General features: G+C 41.0%; 1 protein-coding gene across 1 annotated transcript in view; it reads left to right on the forward strand.

Annotated features, from left to right (window-relative positions):
- Positions 1 to 23,806, forward strand: part of LOC115123379 (protein kinase C alpha type-like) — an 85,305-nt gene that overhangs the window by 12,525 nt on the left and 48,974 nt on the right. Inside the window, exons 2-8 of the mRNA XM_065007352.1 lie at positions 980 to 1,011; positions 1,390 to 1,469; positions 5,013 to 5,124; positions 5,569 to 5,697; positions 6,760 to 6,916; positions 8,127 to 8,322; positions 8,560 to 8,778. Of these exons, the coding sequence (XP_064863424.1) occupies positions 980 to 1,011; positions 1,390 to 1,469; positions 5,013 to 5,124; positions 5,569 to 5,697; positions 6,760 to 6,916; positions 8,127 to 8,322; positions 8,560 to 8,778 (925 nt within the window). The remainder of the gene's footprint in view (positions 1 to 979; positions 1,012 to 1,389; positions 1,470 to 5,012; positions 5,125 to 5,568; positions 5,698 to 6,759; positions 6,917 to 8,126; positions 8,323 to 8,559; positions 8,779 to 23,806) is intronic.

A 23,806-nucleotide genomic window follows, 5' to 3' on the forward strand; every position in this document is an offset into this window, starting at 1 on the left:
GAACCACCCATAGTGGTTTACACTCCTCGTCTCCTCTCCTTCATCTGTGCTGATATGGAAACACTGCAGAGGTGAAACCAATATGGCGGATGTAATTTCCCCTCCTTCACTAGGTCACAAGTCTGTCACTGTCAGACAGTGCAGATGAAGGAGAGGAGAGGAGAGGAGAGGAGAGGAGAGGAGAGGAGAGGAGAGGAGAGGAGAGGAGAGGAGAGGAGAGGAGAGGAGAGGAGAGGAGAGGAGAGGAGAGGAGAGGAGAGGAGAGGAGAGGAGACTATTGAGATGAACCTGGGGGGTACTTCAGTGTGATCCTCAAGGGCCCTCTCTCTGTAGGGTGTTGTCCACTGGCTGAGTGGACTCTTTAGCCAATCAATGGCTTTAATTATTCAATTAAGATCTAAGGAGAGTAGTAGAAGACTGCAACTCTGGAGGAGGAGGAGGAGGAGGAGGAAGAGGGGGAGGAGGGGGGAGGAGGAGGAAGGGGAGAATGGGGGAGGAGGGAGTGACTGGGTGTTTGGTGTGTGTGTGAGAGGCAATATCCCCCCCCCCCCTAGTTGACCTGATCAGCACTGCAGTAAGTGTAGTATTCTATAGAGATGTCCTGCAGCTCAGACTCTCGCTGTATTTCTGCTGTTTTATTCCATAAAAGCTGTCACAAGGTCATGTATTTGCCACAACAACCCGTAATTCTGAGGGTTTCTGTTGACAAGGACGCATTTCGGCTTTATGGCCGTAATGCGTCCTTGTCGGCTGCTGTTATTTGATAAAACAAAAGAAGGAGCCATATCTATAAGTGCTATAGCCATCTTGATTTGTTAACATTGGATTATTCGTGGGTTACAGCACTGTACCAAATGATGCACCTCTTTCTGTTCAGGCTCATCTGCTCATCTTCCACTGAGCAGGCCAGTCCTTTCAGTTGTGTGGTTTGTAAGATCAGTGATGGTTTCTGTGTTGTGTTGTGGTTTGTTCCACACAGGGGAATTGGAAAGCAGGGATTTCAATGTCAAGGTAAGGATTATTGGATCATAAGTTATCATTAATCAGCCGATCGTTACCCTTTTTTTACAACACATTTTACAAATGCATTTGACCTTAACAGCAATTATAGGCCTTAACCCCTAAGAGCAAGTCAAGGCAATAGTATCATTGATGAAGGAATACTTTATTTTGTTATTGATTGATGCATTGTGTTTTTGACATTGAACCCCTAGTGAACCATCTTGATCACAATGACATTCAGCAGTTTGTTTTTGTTTTTTACAAGACTCGAACACACACATTTTCCACATTATTCTTGGAATCAGATGAGGTTGTTATAAGCAGGGATCAAATGGATTTGGATGTAGTAATGTGTTGATTGTCTTTCTGCTCTGTGTTTTGTGGCAGTGTGCAGTTTCTCTGTCCACAAGCGATGTCACGAGTATGTAACCTTCACCTGTCCTGGAGCCCCCACTGCTCCTACAGAAGTGAGTCAATCTTCCCCCTTCTCCCAGCTTTTACACTCACCTTCCATCCCTCCTCCCATATCCATCCCTCCTTCCTTCCTTCCATCCATCATTCCACACAGCCACACACACACACACACACACACACACACACACACCTGTCCCTCTGTCTGTCATTCCTCCACTCCGCTTTTACTGTCATTCATCCTTATATAGATCTTTACGTCTCTCCATCTATTCATCCCTCCACTCCACACTTCCCCTTTTCAGGCTACTCCCTCACTCCTCCCTTTCTCTCGCAAAGCCATCCAGAGAGAGGAAGAGAAAGAGAGAAAACAAAGAGGAGGAGTGAGGGATCCAGGTTGAGAGGGGGAGGAAGAGAGAGAGGAAGACTGAGAGACATGAGCAGAGGTAGAGAGGGTGAACAGATTGCTCCCTCTCTCTGTCTCTCTTTGGGATTTCAAAGAGATTTGTCTTTTTTCAGCTAAATAAACTGGATCAGAAATTAGGTCAAAGAGAAAGAGAGAGTGAGTGTGTGCAAAAAATGAGTGTGTGTGTGTATGTGTGTATGTGAGGGAGAACGATTGACAGGGTGGAATTGGGAGGAAGAGCTTGGCTCAGAAACTGCCTGATGGAGAGAGAGCGAGAGTTGGCAGAGAATGAAAGAGGTGGGGGGAGTTCTCAAAGTTAAGCTCAGAGGGTGTGAGATGGGGTTTGGGGAGTAGAGAGGATGAGGAGAGGAAGACAGACAGTTAGAGAGGAAGGGGATGTGGATGGGGAAGAAACTGATAAGCTGAAAAGCAGATAGAGATGATTCAGGCTTCCCCAGGAACACATTCCATTAACATATCGAACTCTCTTCCCAGCACAGAAATGTAATTGGTTGCCATGAATATACCACTCTCAATCTCTCCCTCGTTTCTCCCCGTTCCCCCCCGTTTATCACAACACATAAACATGAGGATGTTCCTCTCTCAATGACTACTCTCATGTCTGTCTGTCTGTCTGTCTGTCTGTCTGTCTGTCTGTCTGTCTGTCTGTCTGTCTGTCTGTCTGTCTGTCTGTCTGTCTGTCTGTCTGTCTGTCTGTCTGTCTCAATGACTTACTACTCTCATGTCTGTCTGTCTGTCTGTCTGTCTGTCTGTCTGTCTGTCTGTCTGTCTGTCTGTCTGTCTGTCTGTCTGTCTCAATGACTTACTACTCTCATGTCTGTCTGTCTGTCTGTCTGTCTGTCTGTCTGTCTGTCTGTCTGTCTGTCTGTCTGTCTGTCTGTCTGTCTGTCTGTCTGTCTGTCTCAATGACTTACTACTCTCATGTCTATCTGTCTGTCTGTCTCAATGACTTACTACTCTCATGTCTATCTGTTTGTCTGTCTCAATTACTTACTACTCTCATGTCTATCTGTTATCTGTCTGTCTGTCTCAATGACTTACTACTCTCATGTCTGTCTGTCTGTCTGTCTGTCTGTCTGTCTGTCTGTCTGTCTGTCTGTCTGTCTGTCTGTCTGTCTGTCTGTCTCAATGACTTACTACTCTCATGTCTGTCTGTCTGTCTGTCTGTCTGTCTGTCTGTCTGTCTGTCTGTCTCAATGACTTACTACTCTCATGTCTATCTGTCTGTCTGTCTCAATGACTTACTACTCTCATGTCTATCTGTTTGTCTGTCTCAATGACTTACTACTCTCATGTCTATCTGTTATCTGTCTGTCTGTCTCAATGACTTACTACTCTCATGTCTGTCTGTCTGTCTGTCTGTCTGTCTGTCTGTCTGTCTGTCTGTCTGTCTGTCTGTCTGTCTGTCTGTCTCAATGACTTACTACTCTCATGTCTATCTGTCTGTCTGTCTCAATGACTTACTACTCTCATGTCTATCTGTCTGTCTGTCTCAATGACTTACTACTCTCATGTCTATCTGTCTGTCTGTCTCAATGACTTACTACTCTCATGTCTATCTGTTTGTCTGTCTCAATGACTTACTACTCTCATGTCTATCTGTTATCTGTCTGTCTGTCTCAATGACTTACTACTCTCATGTCTGTCTGTCTGTCTGTCTGTCTGTCTGTCTGTCTGTCTGTCTGTCTGTCTGTCTGTCTCAATGACTTACTACTCTCATGTCTGTCTGTCTGTCTGTCTGTCTGTCTGTCTGTCTGTCTGTCTGTCTGTCTGTCTCAATGACTTACTACTCTCATGTCTATCTGTTATCTGTCTGTCTGTCTCAATGACTTACTACTCTCATGTCTATCTGTCTGTCTGTCTCAATGACTTACTACTCTCATGTCTATCTGTCTGTCTCAATGACTTACTACTCTCATGTCTATCTGTCTGTCTGTCTCAATGACTTACTACTCTCATGTCTATCTGTTTGTCTGTCTCAATGACTTACTACTCTCATGTCTATCTGTTATCTGTCTGTCTGTCTCAATGACTTACTACTCTCATGTCTGTCTGTCTGTCTCAAGGACTTACTACTCTCATGTCTGTCTGTCTGTCTGTCTGTCTGTCTGTCTCAATGACTTACTACTCTCATGTCTACCTGTCTGTCGGTCTCAATGACTTACTATTCTCATGTCTATCTGTTATCTGTCTGTCTCAATGACTTACTACTCTCATGTCTATCTGTCTGTCTCAATGACTTACTACTCTCATGTCTATCTGTTTGTCTGTCTCAATGACTTACTACTCTCTTGTCTATCTGTCTGTCTCAATGACTTACTACTCTCATGTCTATCTGTCTGTCTGTCTCAATGACTTACTACTCTCATGTCTATCTGTTTGTCTGTCTCAATGACTTACTACTCTCATGTCTGTCTGTCTGTCTCAATGACTTACTACTCTCATGTCTGTCTGCCTGCCTGCCTGTCTGTCTGTCTCAATGACTTACTACTCTCATGTCTGCCTGCCTGCCTGCCTGCCTGCCTGCCTGCCTGTCTGTCTCAATGACTTACTACTCTCATGTCTTTGTGTTTGTCTGTCTCAATGACTTACTACTGTCATGTCTGTCTGCCTGCCTGCCTGCCTGCCTGTCTGTCTCAATGACTTACTACTGTCATGTCTATCTGTCTGTCTGTCTCAATGACTTACTACTCTCATGTCTTTGTGTTTGTCTGTCTCAATGACTTACTACTCTCATGTCTATCTGTTTGTCTGTCTCAATGACTTACTACTCTCATGTCTGTCTGTCTGTCTCAATGACTTACTACTCTCATGTCTGTCTGCCTGCCTGCCTGTCTGTCTGTCTCAATGACTTACTACTCTCATGTCTGTCTGTCTGCCTGCCTGCCTGCCTGCCTGCCTGTCTGTCTCAATGACTTACTACTCTCATGTCTTTGTGTTTGTCTGTCTCAATGACTTACTACTGTCATGTCTGTCTGCCTGCCTGCCTGTCTGTCTCAATGACTTACTACTGTCATGTCTATCTGTCTGTCTGTCTCAATGACTTACTACTCTCATGTCTTTGTGTTTGTCTGTCTCAATGACTTACTACTCTCATGCCTGCCTGCCTGCCTGCCTGCCTGCCTGCCTGCCTGCCTGTCTGTCTGTCTGTCTGTCTCTTTCTCTCTCTCAGGACTTGAAGAGTAAACACAGATTTCGACCGCAGACCTACACTTCTCCAACGTTCTGTGATCACTGTGGTTCTCTGCTCTATGGCCTTATCCAACAGGGCATGAAATGCTCCTGTAAGTAACCAGACATTCTGTTTCAAGTTTTATTAGCCAAAATGCTGACTTGCAGGTTCCTTCTCGACATTGCAACAGCAATAAGACATAATAAAAGATAAGAATACCAACATAAAGTAAATGGCTCAGTAGAAGAGAATAAACATTTTAGCATAAGTATAATACAGGAAGGCACAAGTTATAGTCCAATATTTACATGTGTTCTGGGGACGGGGGGATTGGGGGGGAGTGTTTAAATTGTGCAGTATTTATCAATCATAATAAGAGCAGCAGTTGTGATGTGTGTGTAGCATGAATGTACAGTATATGTGTGTGAGTGGTTTCTTACCACGTGTTATTATCTGTGTGTGTGTGTGTGTGTGTGTGTGTGTGTGTGTGTGTGTGTGTGTGTGTGTGTGTGTGTGTGTGTGTGTGTGTGTCTATACTTGTGTGCATGTACTACAGGTTGTGAGATGAATGTCCACAAGCGTTGTGAGAGCCTGGTGCCCAGCCTGTGTGGTCAAGATCATACAGAGAAGAGAGGCAGGATCCACCTGACCGTCCGGGGAGAGAACGAGGACATCTTCATCACAGGTCACAACTAAGGGTTTAGAAGAGTTGTCCCTAACCACTGTTAGAGACAGGGGTTACATGTCTCTGTCACCCGGTGGTGTAAAGTACTAAGTAAAAATACTTTAAAGTTCTACTTAAGTCATTTTTTAGGCTATATATAATATTGACAACTTTTACTTCACTACATTCCTAAAGAAAATTGTGTACTATTTTTAGTCCATACATTTTCCCTGACAACCAAAGTATTCATTACATTTTGAACAGGACAGGAAAGTGGTCCAATTCATGCACTTATCAACAGAACACAAAACACTGGTCATCCCTACATCCCTACTGCCTCTGATCTGGTGGACTCATTAAACACACATGCTTCGTTTGTAAATGATGTCTAAATGTTGGAGTCTGCCCTGGCTATCCGTACAAATATATCCATATGAAAATGGTGCCATATGGTTTGCTTAATATTAGGAATTTGAAATTATTTAAACTTTTACTTTTGATACTTAAGTATATTTAAACCAAATACATTTAGACTTTTACTCAAGTAGTATTTTACTGGGTTACTTTTACTTTTACTTGAGTCATTTTCTATTAAAGTAGCTTTACTTTTACTCAAGTATGACAATTGGATACTTTTTCCACCACTGCTGTCGCTCTACCATTCGCACTGTCAGGTACTGACCACTAGGCGGAGTGGAGGAGCTGAATACAGGCACACACTCCCACAAGTCATGCTCTCTGTGGTGCATCGACAGATGCCAAATCTTAAATTGATCATCCTGTTGTAGCAGGCATTTTCATGCACAGAAGGAATTGCAAACTTCTAGTGTTTTCAAGTTTAAAAAGGATTCGAAAGTTTGTAATTTCAGACTTGATTTGCCCTAATACAATTTGTATCATCTCCTACAAAAAATGTACATTCATCATAATCCACATAATATTCACATTTCCTGTTGCTGCAGGATTATTTTCCTGCTGTGAGAAACTGGTTCAAATTAAGATATGGCATCTGTATGGCCATCTATGCTATCCATTATCTGACTCCTTCCCTCTGTCGCTCCACCCCCCTCTCTCCCCCCTCAGTGCGGGAGGCTCGTAACCTGATCCCCATGGACCCCAACGGTCTGTCTGACCCCTACGTGAAGCTCAAACTAATCCCTGACCCCAAGAGCCAGAGCAAACAGAAGACCAAGACTATCCGCTCCACACTCAACCCCGTCTGGAACGAGAGCTTCACCTTGTGAGTGTGTGTGTGTGTGTGTGTGTGCGTGTGCGTGCCTGTGTGTGTGTGCGTGTGCATGCCTGTGTGTGTGTGTGTTCATGCCTGTGCGTGCGTGTGTGTGCGTGTGTGTGTGTGTGCGTGCCTGTGTGTGCGTGCATGCCTGTGCGTGCCTGTGTGTGTGTGTGCATGCCTGTGCAAAACCTGTGTGTGTGTGTGTGCATGCCTGTGCGTGCCTGTGTGTGTGTGTGTGTGCGTGTTTGTGCGTGCCTGTGTGTGTGTGTGTGTGCGCGTGCCTGTGTGTGTGTGTGTGTGTGCGTGCGCGTAACTGTGTGTGTGTGTGTGTGTGTGTGTGTGTATGCCTGTGTGTGTGTGTGTGCATGCCTGTGTGTGTGTGTGTGCATGCCTGTGCATGCCTGTGCGTGTGTATGCCTGTGCATGCCTGTGTGTGTGTGTGTGTGTGTGTGTGTGTGTGTGTGTGTGTGTGTGTGTGTGTGTGTGTGTGTGTGTGTGTGTGTGTGTGTGTGTGTGTGTGTGTGCGCGTGTGTGTGTGTGTGCATGCCTGTGTGTGCGTGCCTGTGTGTGTGTGTGCATGCCTGTGCGTGCCTGTGTGTGTGTGAGCATGCCTGTGCGTGCCTGTGTGTGTGTGTGCATGCCTGTGCGTGCCTGTGTGTGTGTGTGCATGCCTGTGCGTGCCTGTGTGTGTGTGTGTGTGTGTGCGCGTGCCTGTGTGTGTGTGTGTGTGCGCGTGCCTGTGTGTGTATGCCTGTGTGTGTGTGTGTGTGTGTGCGTGCGTGTGTGTGCCTGTGTGCGTGTGTGTGTGTGCCTGTGTGTGTGTGTGTGCGTGTGTGTGTGTGTGTGTGTGTGTGTGTGTGTGTGTGTGTGTGTGTGTGTGTGTGTGTATGCCTGTGTGTGTGTGTGTATGCCTGTGTGTGTGTGTGTGTGTATGCCTGTGTGTGTGTGTGTGTGTGTGTGTGTATGCCTGTGTGTGTGTGTGTGTGTGTGTGTGCCTGTGTGTGCCTGTGTGTGCCTGTGTGTGCGTGTGTGTGTGCCTGTGTGCGTGTGCGTGTGCACGTGCACGCGTGCGTGCACCAGTAGTTCTGGGAACTCTGCACAGGGAACAAGCCCTAGGAGCTTTATGTCAGTGGACTGACATGGTCTTGAGGTGTGCAGATGACTGGAGGTCGGATACCTGGTCGGTAACCTCTTTCACTCCCACCTCTCTCCCCAGCTCGGTGCGTGGACGGCAGTGGGACCGTCGTCTGTCGGTGGAAGTGTGGGATTGGGATCGTACGTCTCGCAATGACTTCATGGGATCGCTGTCGTTCGGAGTGAGCGAGATATTCCGTCACTCAGTTAGCGGCTGGTTCAAACTGCTGGATCAGGATGAGGGAGAGTACTACAACATGCCTGTCCCTGACGAAAATGTAAGACATACTCTCATGCAGTGGATTATGGGTAGTGTAGTTAGAGTTATAGAATACATATATTATATATAACTATTGGTATATATCGGTATATTTAGACTCGGTGTATGACCGAGTCACCAGTGTGCAGGAGTGCTTCATTAAAATCCATACATTGCAGATTTGTGTGTGTGTGGATGTGTGTGACAGTTTTATTATAACTAAGCCCTCCCCCCCACCCCCTCCTCTCTTCAATAGGAGCCTAGTGGTCTAGATGCTATTCCCCCCTCCCTTCTCCCCCCCTCCCTGAGGCCTGCCCCTGTGTCTGTGTCTGTGTCTGTCCCCGTGTCTGTCCTGTCCCCCTCAGCCCCGTCAGTCCCCTGTCTGGCCACCCTACCTGCAGGACCGGTCAAGCCCAGGGTTTGCCTCCAGGACTTCAACTTCCTCATGGTGCTGGGAAAAGGCAGCTTCGGAAAGGTACTGAAACACACCTACACCTGCCTGTAGACACACTGTAATAAACATAACACACCTGCCTGTAGACACTGTAATAAACATAACACACCTGCCTGTAGACACACTGTAATAAACATAACACACCTATCTGTTGACACACTGTAATAAACATAACACACCTGCCTGTAGACACACTGTAATAAACATTACACACCCGCCTCTAGACACACTGTAATAAACATTACACACCTATCTGTTGACACACTGTAATAAACATAACACACCTGCCTGTAGACACACTGTAATAAACATAACACACCTATCTGTTGACACACTGTAATAAACATAACACACCTGCCTGTAGACACACTGTAATAAACATAACACACCTGCCTGTAGACACTGTAATAAACATAACACACCTGCCTGTAGACACACTGTAATAAACATAACACACCTGCCTGTAGACACACTGTAATAAACATAACACACCTGCCTGTAGACACACTGTAATAAACATAACACACCTGCCTGTAGACACACTGTAATAAACATAACACACCTGTCTGTTGACACACTGTAATAAACATAACACACCTGCCTGTAGACACACTGTAATAAACATAACACACCTGCCTGTAGACACACTGTAATAAACATAACACACCTGCCTGTAGACACTGTAATAAACATAACACACCTGCCTGTAGACACACACCTGTCTGTAGACACACTGTAATAAACATAACACACCTGCCTGTAGACACACTGTAATAAACATTACACACCCGCCTCTAGACACACTGTAATAAACATAACACACCTGCCTGTAGACACACTGTAATAAACATAACACACCTGCCTGTAGACACACTGTAATAAACATAACACACCTGCCTGTAGACACACTGTAATAAACATAACACACCTGTCTGTAGACACACTGTAATAAACATAACACACCTGCCTGTAGACACACTGTAATAAACATAACACACCTGCCTGTAGACACACTGTAATAAACATTACACACCCGCCTCTAGACACACTGTAATAAACATAACACACCTGCATAGACACACTGTAATAAACATAACACACCTGCCTGTAGACACACTGTAATAAACATAACACACCTGCCTGTAGACACACTGTAATAAACATAACACACCTGCCTGTAGACACACTGTAATAAACATAACACACCTGCCTGTAGACACACTGTAATAAACATAACACACCTGCCTGTAGACACACTGTAATAAACATTACACACCCGCCTCTAGACACACTGTAATAAACATTACACACCCGCCTCTAGACACACTGTAATAAACATAACACACCCGCCTCTAGACACACTGTAATAAACATAACACACCTGCCTGTAGACACACTGTAATAAACATAACACACCTGTCTGTTGACACACTGTAATAAACATAACACACCTGCCTGTAGACACACTGTAATAAACATAACACACCTGCACACTGTAATAAACATAACACACCTGACACACTGTAATAAACATAACACACCTGCCTGTAGACACACTGTAATAAACATAACACACCTGCCTGTAGACACACTGTAATAAACATAACACACCTGCCTGTAGACACACTGTAATAAACATAACACACCTGTCTGTAGACACACTGTAATAAACATAACACACCTGTCTGTAGACACACTGTAATAAACATAACACACCTGCCTGTTGACACACTGTAATAAACATAACACACCTGCTGTACACACTGTAATAAACATAACACACCTGCCTGTAGACACACTGTAATAAACATAACACACCTGTCTGTAGACACACTGTAATAAACATAACACACCTGCCTGTAGACACACTGTAATAAACATAACACACCTGCCTGTTGACACACTGTAATAAACATAACACACCTGTCTGTAGACACACTGTAATAAACATAACACACCTGCCTGTTGACACACTGTAATAAACATAACACACCTGCCTGTTGACACACTGTAATAAACATAACACACCTGTCTGTTGACACACTGTAATAAACATAACACACCTGTCTGTTGACACACTGTAATAAACATAACACACCTGCCTGTAGACACACTGTAATAAACATAACACACCTGTCTGTAGACACACTGTAATAAACATAACACACCTGTCTGTTGACACACTGTAATAAACATAACTCTGTTGACACACTGTAATAAACATAACACACCTGCCTGTAGACACACTGTAATAACATAACACACCTGTCTGTAGACACACTGTAATAAACATAACACACCTGTCTGTTGACACACTGTACACACTGTAATAAACTGTAAAACATAACACCTGTCTGTAGACACACTGTAATAAACATAACACACCTGTCTGTTGACACACTGTAATAAACTGTAGACACACTGTAATAAACATAACACACCTGCCTGTAGACACACTGTAATAAACATAACACACCTGCCTGTAGACACACTGTAATAAACATAACACACCTGCCTGTTGACACACTGTAATAAACATAACACACCTGTCTGTAGACACACTGTAATAAACATAACACACCTGCCTGTAGACACACTGTAATAAACATAACACACCTGTCTGTTGACACACTGTAATAAACATAACACACCTGTCGTACACACTGTAATAAACACACACCTGCCTGTAATAAACATAACACACCTGCCTGTAGACACACTGTAATAAACATAACACACCTGCCTGTAGACACACTGTAATAAACATAACACACCTGCCTGTAGACACACTGTAATAAACATAACACACCTGTCTGTAGACACACTGTAATAAACATAACACACCTGTCTGTAGACACACTGTAATAAACATAACACACCTGTCTGTAGACACACTGTAATAAACATAACACACCTGCCTGTAGACACACTGTAATAAACATAACACCCCTGTCTGTTGACACACTGTAATAAACATAACACACCTGTCTGTAGACACTGTAATAAACATAACACACCTGTCTGTAGACACACTGTAATAAACATAACACACCTGTCTGTTGACACACTGTAATAAACATAACACACCTGTCTGTAGACACACTGTAATAAACATAACACACACACTGTAATAAACATAACACACCTGTCTGTTGACACACTGTAATAAACATAACACACCTGCCTGTAGACACACTGTAATAAACATAACACACCTGTGTAACACACTAATAAACATAACACACCTGTCTGTAGACACACTGTAATAAACATAACTCACCTGTCTGTTGACACACTGTAATAAACATAACACACCTGTCTGTTGACACACTGTAATAAACATAACACTGTGTAACACACTGTAATAAACATAACACACCTGCCTGTAGACACACTGTAATAAACATAACACACCTGTCTGTTGACACACTGTAATAAACATAACACACCTGTAGACACATGCCTGTAGACACACTGTAATAAACATAACACACCTGTCTGTAGACACACTGTAATAAACATAACACACCTGCCTGTAGACACACTGTAATACACATAACACACCTGTCTGTTGACACACTGTAATAAACATAACTCACCTGCCTGTAGACACATAATAAACATAACACACCTGCCTGTAGACACACTGTAATAAACATAACACACCTGTCTGTAGACACACTGTAATAAACATAACTCACCTGTCTGTTGACACACTGTAATAAACATAACACACCTGTCTGTAGACACACTGTAATAAACATAACACACCTGCCTGTAGACACACTGTAATAAACATAACACACCTGTCTGTAGACACACTGTAATAAACATAACACACCTGTCTGTAGACACACTGTAATAAACATAACACACCACACCTGCCTGTAGACACACTGTAATAAACATAACACACCTGTCTGTACACACTGTAATAAACATAACACACCTGCCTGTAGACACACTGTAATAAACATAACACACCTGTCTGTAGACACACTGTAATAAACATAACACACCTGTCTGTTGACACACTGTAATAAACATAACACACCTGCCTGTAGACACACTGTAATAAACATAACACACCTGTCTGTAGACACACTGTAATAAACATAACACACCTGTCTGTAATAAACATAACACACCTGACACACTGTAATAAACATAACACACCTGTCTGTTGACACACTGTAATAAACATAACACACCTGCCTGTAGACACACTGTAATAAACATAACACACCTGCCTGTAGACACACTGTAATAAACATAACACACCTGTCTGTTGACACACTGTAATAAACATAACACACCTGTCTGTAGACACACTGTAATAAACATAACACACCTGCCTGTAGACACACTGTAATAAACATAACACACCTGTCTGTTGACACACTGTAATAAACATAACACACCTGTCTGTAGACACACTGTAATAAACATAACACACCTGCCTGTAGACACACTGTAATAAACATAACACACCTGTCTGTAGACACACTGTAATAAACATAACACACCTGCCTGTAGACACACTGTAATAAACATAACACACCTGTCTGTTGACACACTGTAATAAACATAACACACCTGCCTGTAGACACACTGTAATAAACATAACACACCTGTCTGTAACACTGTAATAACATAACACACCTGCCTGTAGACACACTGTAATAAACATAACACACCTGTCTGTAGACACACTGTAATAAACATAACACACCTGTCTGTTGACACACTAATAAACATAACACACCTGTCTGTAGACACACTGTAATAAACATAACACACCTGTCTGTTGACACACTGTAATAAACATAACACACCTGCCTGTAGACACACTGTAATAAACATAATAAAGACATAATAAACATAACACACCTGTCTGTAGACACACTGTAATAAACATAACACACCTGTCTGTTGACACACTGTAATAAACATAACACACCTGTCTGTTGACACACTGTAATAAACATAACACACCTGCCTGTAGACACACTGTAATAAACATAACACACCTGTCTGTTGACACACTGTAATAAACATAACACACCTGCCTGTAGACACACTGTAATAAACATAACACACCTGTCTGTAACACACTGTAAAAACATAACACACCTGTCTGTTGACACACTGTAATAAACATAACACACCTGTAGACACACTGTAATAAACATAACACACCTGTCTGTAGACACACTGTAATAAACATAACACACCTGTCTGTTGACACACTGTAATAAACATAACACACCTGTCTGTAGACACACTGTAATAAACATAACACACCTGCCTGTAGACACACTGTAATAAACATAACACACCTGCCTGTAGACACACTGTAATAAACATAACACACCTGTCTGTTGACACACTGTAATAAACATAACACACCTGCCTGTAGACACACTGTAATAAACATAACACACCTGCCTGTATACACACTGTAATAAACATAACACACCTGCCTGTAGACACACTGTAATAAACATAACACACCTGTCTGTAGACACACACACCTGCCTGTAGACACACTGTAATAAACATAACACACCTGTCTGTTGACACACTGTAATAAACATAACACACCTGACACACTGTAATAAACATAACACACCTGTCTGTAGACACACTGTAATAAACATAACACACCTGTCTGTAGACACACTGTAATAAACATAACACACCTGCTGTAGACACACTGTAATAAACATAACACACCTGTCTGTAGACACACTGTAATAAACATAACACACCTGCCTGTAGACACACTGTAATAAACATAACACACCTGTCTGTAGACACACTGTAATAAACATAACACACCTGCCTGTAGACACACTGTAATAAACATAACACACCTGCCTGTAGACACACTGTAATAAACATAACACACCTGCCTGTAGACACACTGTAATAAACATAACACACCTGTCTGTTGACACACTGTAATAAACATAACACACCTGTCTGTAGACACACACACTGTAATAAACATAACACACCTGCCTGTAACACACCTGTCTGTAGACACACTGTAATAAACATAACACACCTGCCTGTAGACACACTGTAATAAACATAACACACCTGTCTGTTGACACACTGTAATAAACATAACACACCTGTCTGTTGACACACTGTAATAAACATAACACACCTGCCTGTAGACACACTGTAATAAACATAACACACCTGTCTGTTGACACACTGTAATAAACATAACACACCTGTAGACACACTGTAATAAACATAACACACCTGTCTGTAGACACACTGTAATAAACATAACACACCTGTCTGTTGACACACTGTAATAAACATAACACACCTGCCTGTAGACACACTGTAAAAACATAACACACCTGTCTGTAGACACACTGTAATAAACATAACACCCTGTCTGTAGACACACTGTAATAAACATAACACACCTGCCTGTAGACACACTGTAATAAACATAACACACCTGTCTGTAGACACACTGTAATAAACATAACACACCTGCCTGTAGACACACTGTAATAAACATAACACACCTGCCTGTAGACACACTGTAATAAACATAACACACCTGTCTGTAGACACACTGTAATAAACATAACACACCTGCCTGTAGACACACTGTAATAAACATAACACACCTGTCTGTAGACACACTGACACACTGTAATAAACATAACACACCTGTCTGTAGACACACTGTAATAAACATAACACACCTGCCTGTAGACACACTGTAATAAACATAACACACCTGTCTGTAGACACACTAAATAAACATAACACGCCTGCCTGTAACACACTGTAATAAACATAAGTGACACACTGTAATAAACATAACACACCTGCCTGTAGACACACTGTAATAAACATAACACACCTGTCTGTAGACACACTGTAATAAACATAACACACCTGTCTGTAGACACACTGTAATAAACATAACACACCTGTCTGTAGACACACTGTAATAAACATAACACACCTGTCTGTAGACACACTGTAATAAACATAACACACCTGCCTGTAGACACACTGTAATAAACATAACACACCTGTCTGTAGACACACTGTAATAAACATAACACACCTGTCTGTTGACACACTGTAATAAACATAACACACCTGTCTGTTGACACACTGTAATAAACATAACACACCTGTCTGTTGACACACTGTAATAAACATAACACACCTGTCTGTAGACACACTGTAATAAACATAACACACCTGTCTGTTGACACACAATAAACATAACACACCTGTCTGTTGACACACTGTAATAAACACACACCTGTAATAAAATAAACATAACACACCTGTCTGTAGACACACTGTAATAAACATAACACACCTGTCTGTAGACACACTGTAATAAACATAACACACCTGTCTGTAGACACACTGTAATAAACATAACACACCTGCCTGTAGACACACTGTAATAAACATGTCTGTAGACACACTGTAATAAACATAACACACCTAAACTGTAATAAACATAACACACCTGTCTGTTGACACACTGTAATAAACATAACACACCTGCCTGTAGACACACTGTAATAAACATAACACACCTGCCTGTAGACACACTGTAATAAACATAACACACCTGTCTGTTGACACACTGTAATAAACATAACACACCTGCCTGTAGACACACATAATAAACATAACACACCTGCCTGTAGACACACATAATAAACATAACACACCTGACACACTGTAATAAACATAACACACCTGCCTGTAGACACACTGTAATAAACATAACACACCTGCCTGTAGACACACTGTAATAAACATAACACACCTGTCTGTTGACACACTGTAATAAACATAACACACCTGTCTGTTGACACACTGTAATAAACATAACACACCTGCCTGTTGACACACTGTAATAAACATAACACACCTGTCTGTAACACACTGTAATAAACATAACACACCTGCCTGTAGACACACTGTAATAAACATAACACACCTGTCTGTTGACACACTGTAATAAACATAACACACCTGCCTGTACACACTGTAATAAACATAACTGTCTGTAGACACACTGTAATAAACATAACACACCTGCACTGTATACACACCTGCCTGTAATAAAAACATAACACACCTGTCTGTTGACACACTGTAATAAACATAACACACCTGTCTGTAGACACACTGTAATAAACATAACACACCTGTCTGTTGACACACTGTAATAAACATAACACACCTGCCTGTAGACACACTGTAATAAACATAACACACCCTTCTGTAGACACACTGTAATAAACATAACACACCTGTCTGTAGACACACTGTAATAAACATAACACACCTGTCTGTTGACACACTGTAATAAACATAACACACCTGTCTGTAGACACACTGTAATAAACATAACACACCTGTCTGTAGACACACTGTAATAAACATAACACACCTGTCTGTAGACACACTGTAATAAACATAACACACCTGTCTGTAAACACTAATAAACATAACACACCTGTCTGTAGACACACTGTAATAAACATAACACACCTGCCTGTAGACACACTGTAATAAACATAACACACCTGTCTGTAGACACACTGTAATAAACATAACACACCTGTCTGTTGACACACTGTAATAAACATAACACACCTGTCTGTAGACACACTGTAATAAACATAACACACCTGCCTGTAGACACACTGTAATAAACATAACACACCTGCCTGTAGACACACTGTAATAAACATAACACACCTGTCTGTTGACACACTGTAATAAACATAACACACCTGCCTGTAGACACACTGTAATAAACATAACACACCTGCCTGTATACACACTGTAATAAACATAACACACCTGCCTGTAGACACACTGTAATAAACATAACACACCTGTCTGTAGACACACTGTAATAAACATAACACACCTGTCTGTAGACACACTGTAATAAACATAACACACCTGCCTGTAGACACACTGTAATAAACATAACACACCTGCCTGTAGACACACTGTAATAAACACACACCTGTAATAAACATAACACACCTGTCTGTTGACACACTGTAATAAACATAACACACCTGTCTGTAGACACACTGTAATAAACATAACACACCTGCCTGTAGACACACTGTAATAAACATAACACACCTGTCTGTAGACACACTGTAATAAACATAACACACCTGCCTAGACACACTGTAATAAACATAACACACCTGTCTGTTGACACACTGTAATAAACATAACACACCTGTCTGTAGACACACTGTAATAAACATAACACACCTGCCTGTAGACACACTGTAATAAACATAACACACCTGCCTGTAGACACACTGTAATAAACATAACACACCTGTCTGTACACACTGAATAAACATAACACACCTGTCTGTAACAAACTGTATAAACACACCCTGTCTGTTGACACACTGTAATAAACATAACACACCTGCCTGTAGACACACTGTAATAAACATAACACACCTGTCTGTAGACACACTGTAATAAACATAACACACCTGCCTGTAGACACACTGTAATAAACATAACACACCTGTCTGTTGACACACTGTAATAAACATAACACACCTGTCTGTTGACACACTGTAATAAACATAACACACCTGCCTGTAGACACACTGTAATAAACATAACACACCTGTCTGTTGACACACTGTAATAAACATAACACACCTGTCTGTAGACACACTGTAATAAACATAACACACCTGTCTGTAGACACACTGTAATAAACATAACACACCTGTCTGTTGACACACTGTAATAAACATAACACACCTGCCTGTAGACACACTGTAATAAACATAACACACCTGACACACTGTAATAAACATAACACACCTGTACACACTAAAAACATAACACACCTGCCTGTAGACACACTGTAATAAACATAACACACCTGCCTGTAGACACACTGTAATAAAACACATAACACACCTAACTCACCTGCCTGTAGACACACTGTAATAAACATAACACACCTGCCTGTAGACACACTGTAATAAACATAACACACCTGTCTGTTGACACACTGTAATAAACATAACACACCTGCCTGTAGACACACTGTAATAAACATAACACACCTGCACACACTGTAATAAACATAACACACCTGTCTGTACACACTGTAATAAACATAACACACCTGTCTGTAGACACACTGTAATAAACATAACACACCTGTCTGTTGACACACTGTAATAAACATAACACACCTGTCTGTTGACACACTGTAATAAACATAACACACCTGTCTGTAGACACACTGTAATAAACATAACACACCTGCCTGTAGACACACTGTAATAAACATAACACACCTGTCTGTAGACACACTAATAAACATAACACACCTGTCTGTAGACACACTGTAATAAACATAACACACCTGTCTGTTGACACACTGTAATAAACATAACACACCTGCCTGTAGACACACATAATCAACATAACACACCTACCTGTAGACACACTGTAATAAACATAACACACCTGTCTGTAGACACACTGTAATAAACATAACACACCTGTCTGTTGACACACTGTAATAAACATAACACACCTGTCTGTAGACACACTGTAATAAACATAACACCTGCCTGTAGACACACTGTAATAAACATAACACACCTGTCTGTAGACACACTGACACACTGTAATAAACATAACACACCTGTCTGTAGACACACTGTAATAAACATAACACACCTGCCTGTATACACACTGTAATAAACATAACACACCTGCCTGTAGACACACTGTAATAAACATAACACACCTGCCTGTAGACACACTGTAATAAACATAACACACCTGTCTGTTGACACACTGTAATAAACATAACACTGTAATAAACATAAACATAACACACCTGCCTGTAGACACACTGTAATAAACATAACACACCTGTCTGTAGACACACTGTAATAAACATAACACACTGTAATAAACATAACATAACACACCTGTCTGTAGACACACTGTAATAAACATAACACACCTGTCTGTTGACACACTGTAATAAACATAACACACCTGTCTGTAGACACACTGTAATAAACATAACACACCTGTCTGTAGACACACTGTAATAAACATAACACACCTGTCTGTTGACACACTGTAATAAACATAACACACCTGTCTGTTGACACACTGTAATAAACATAACACACCTGTCTGTAGACACACTGTAATAAACATAACACACCTGTCTGTAGACACACTGTAATAAACATAACACACCTGTCTGTAGACACACTGTAATAAACATAACACACCTGTCTGTTGACACACTGTAATAAACATAACACACCGCCTGTAGACACACTGTAATAAACATAACACACCTGTCTGTAGACACACTGTAATACACAACTGTAATAAACACTAACACACCTGTCTGTTGACACACTGTAATAAACATAACACACCTGCCTGTAGACACACTGTAATAAACATAACACACCTGTCTGTAGACACACTGTAATAAACATAACACACCTGTCTGTTGACACACTGTAATAAACATAACACACCTGTCTGTTGACACACTGTAATAAACATAACACACCTGCCTGTAGACACACATAACAACCTGTCTGTTGAAACAATAAACATAACACACCTGCCTGTAGACACACTGTAATAAACATAACACACCTGTCTGTAGACACACTGTAATAAACATAACACACCTGTCTGTTGACACACTGTAATAAACATAACACACCTGCCTGTAGACACACTGTAATAAACATAACACACCTGTAGACACTGTAATAAACATAACACACCTGACACACTGTAATAAACATAACAACCTGTCTGTACACCTGTCTGTGTAGACACACTGTAATAAACATAACACACCTGCCTGTAGACACACTGTAATAAACATAACACACCTGTCTGTAATAAACACACACCTGTCTGTTGAACACTGTAAAAACATAACACACCTGCCTGTAACACACCACACCTGCCTGTAGACACACTGTAATAAACATAACACACCTGTCTGTAGACACACTGTAATAAACATAACACACCTGTCTGTTGACACACTGTAATAAACATAACACACCTGTCTGTTGACACACTGTAATAAACATAACACACCTGCCTGTAGACACACTGTAATAAACATAACACACCTGTCTGTAACACACTGTAATAAACATAACACACCTGCCTGTAGACACACTGTAATAAACATAACACACCTGTCTGTAGACACACTGTAATAAACATAACACACCTGTCTGTAGACACTGTAATAGACACACTGTAATAAACATAACACACCTGCCTGTAGACACACTAATAAACATAACACACCTGCCTGTAACACTAATAAACATAACACACCTGTCTGTAGACACACTGTAATAAACATAACACACCTGTCTGTTGACACACTGTAATAAACATAATAAACATAAACATAACACCTGCCTGTAGACACACTGTAATAAACATAACACACCTGCCTGTAGACACACTGTAATAAACATAACACACCTGTCTGTTGACACACTGTAATAAACATAACACACCTGCCTGTAGACACATAATAAACATAACACACCTGCCTGTAGACACATAATAAACATAACACACCTGCCTGTAGACACACTGTAATAAACATAACACACCTGCCTGTAGACACACTGTAATAAACATAACACACCTGTCTGTTGACACACTGTAATAAACATAACACACCTGACACACTGTAATAAACATAACACACCTGCCTGTAGACACACTGTAATAAACATAACACACCTGACACACTGTAATAAACATAACACACCTGTCTGTAGACACACTGTAATAAACATAACACACCTGTCTGTTGACACACTGTAATAAACATAACACACCTGTCTGTAGACACACTGTAATAAACATAACACACCTGCCTGTAGACACACTGTAATAAACATAACACACCTGTCTGTAGACACACTAATAAACATAACACACCTGTCTGTTGACACACTTTAATAAACATAACACACCTGCCTGTTGACACACTGTAATAAACATAACACACCCTTCTGTAGACACACTGTAATAAACATAACACACTGTAATAAACATAACACACATGTCTGTTGACACACTGTAATAAACATAACACACCTGCCTGTAGACACACTGTAATAAACATAACACACCTGCCTGTAGACACACTGTAATAAACATAACACACCTGTCTGTTGACACACTGTAATAAACATAACACACCTGTCTGTAGACACACTGTAATAAACATAACACACCTGTCTGTAGACACACTGTAATAAACATAACACACCTGCCTGTAGACACACTGTAATAAACATAACACACCTGCCTGTAGACACACTGTAATAAACATAACACACCTGTCTGTTGACACACTGTAATAAACATAACACACCTGTCTGTTGACACACTGTAATAAACATAACACACCTGTCTGTTGACACACTGTAATAAACATAACACACCTGCCTGTAGACACACTGTAATAAACATAACACACCTGTCTGTAGACACACTGTAATAAACATAACACACCTGTCTGTAGACACACTGTAATAAACATAACACACCTGTCTGTAACACTGTAATAAACATAACACACCTGTCTGTTGACACACTGTAATAAACATAACACACCTGTCTGTTGACACACTGTAATAAACATAACACACCTAAACATAACCTGTAGACACACTGTAATAAACATAACACACCTGTCTGTTGACACACTGTAATAAACATAACACACCTGCCTGTAGACACACTGTAATAAACATAACACACCTGTCTGTAGACACACTGTAATAAACATAACACACCTGTCTGTTGACACACTGTAATAAACATAACACACCTGTCTGTTGACACACTGTAATAAACATAACTCACCTGCCTGTAGACACATAATAAACATAACACACCTGCCTGTAGACACACTGTAATAAACATAACACACCTGTCTGTAGACACATAACACACCTGTCTGTTGAATAAAAACATAACACACCTGCCTGTAGACACACTGTAATAAACATAACACACCTGTCTGTAGACACACTGACACACTGTAATAAAAACATAACACACCTGTCTGTAGACACACTGTAATAAACATAACACACCTGCCTGTAGACACACTGTAATAAACATAACACACCTGTCTGTAGACACACTGTAATAAACATAACACACCTGTCTGTAGACACACTGTAATAAACATAACACACCTGTCTGTAGACACACTGTAATAAACATAACACACCTGCCTGTAGACACACTGTAATAAACATAACACACCTGCCTGTAGACACACTGTAATAAACATAACACACCTGTCTGTAGACACACTGTAATAAACATAACACACCTGTCTGTTGACACACTGTAATAAACATAACACCTGTCTGTTGACACACTGTAATAAACATAACACACCTGCCTGTAGACACACTGTAATAAACATAACACACCTGTCTGTAGACACACTGTAATAAACATAACACACCTGTAATAAACTGTCTGACACACTGTAATAAACATAACACACCTGCCTGTAGACACACTGTAATAAACATAACACACCTGTCTGTTGACACACTGTAATAAACATAACACACCTGTCTGTAGACACACTGTAATAAACATAACACACCTGTCTGTAGACACACTGTAATAAACATAACACACCTGCCTGTAGACACACTGTAATAAACATAACACACCTGTCTGTAGACACACTGTAATAAACATAACACACCTGTCTGTAGACACACTGTAATAAACATAACACACCTGCCTGTAGACACACTGTAATAAACATAACACACCTGTCTGTAGACACACTGTAATAAACATAACACACCTGCCTGTAGACACACTGTAATAAACATAACACACCTGTCTGTAGACACACTGTAATAAACATAACACACCTGTCTGTAGACACACTGTAATA

Source organism: Oncorhynchus nerka, linkage group LG3 (assembly GCF_034236695.1).
Source record: "Oncorhynchus nerka isolate Pitt River linkage group LG3, Oner_Uvic_2.0, whole genome shotgun sequence".
Taxonomy (NCBI): domain Eukaryota; kingdom Metazoa; phylum Chordata; class Actinopteri; order Salmoniformes; family Salmonidae; genus Oncorhynchus; species Oncorhynchus nerka.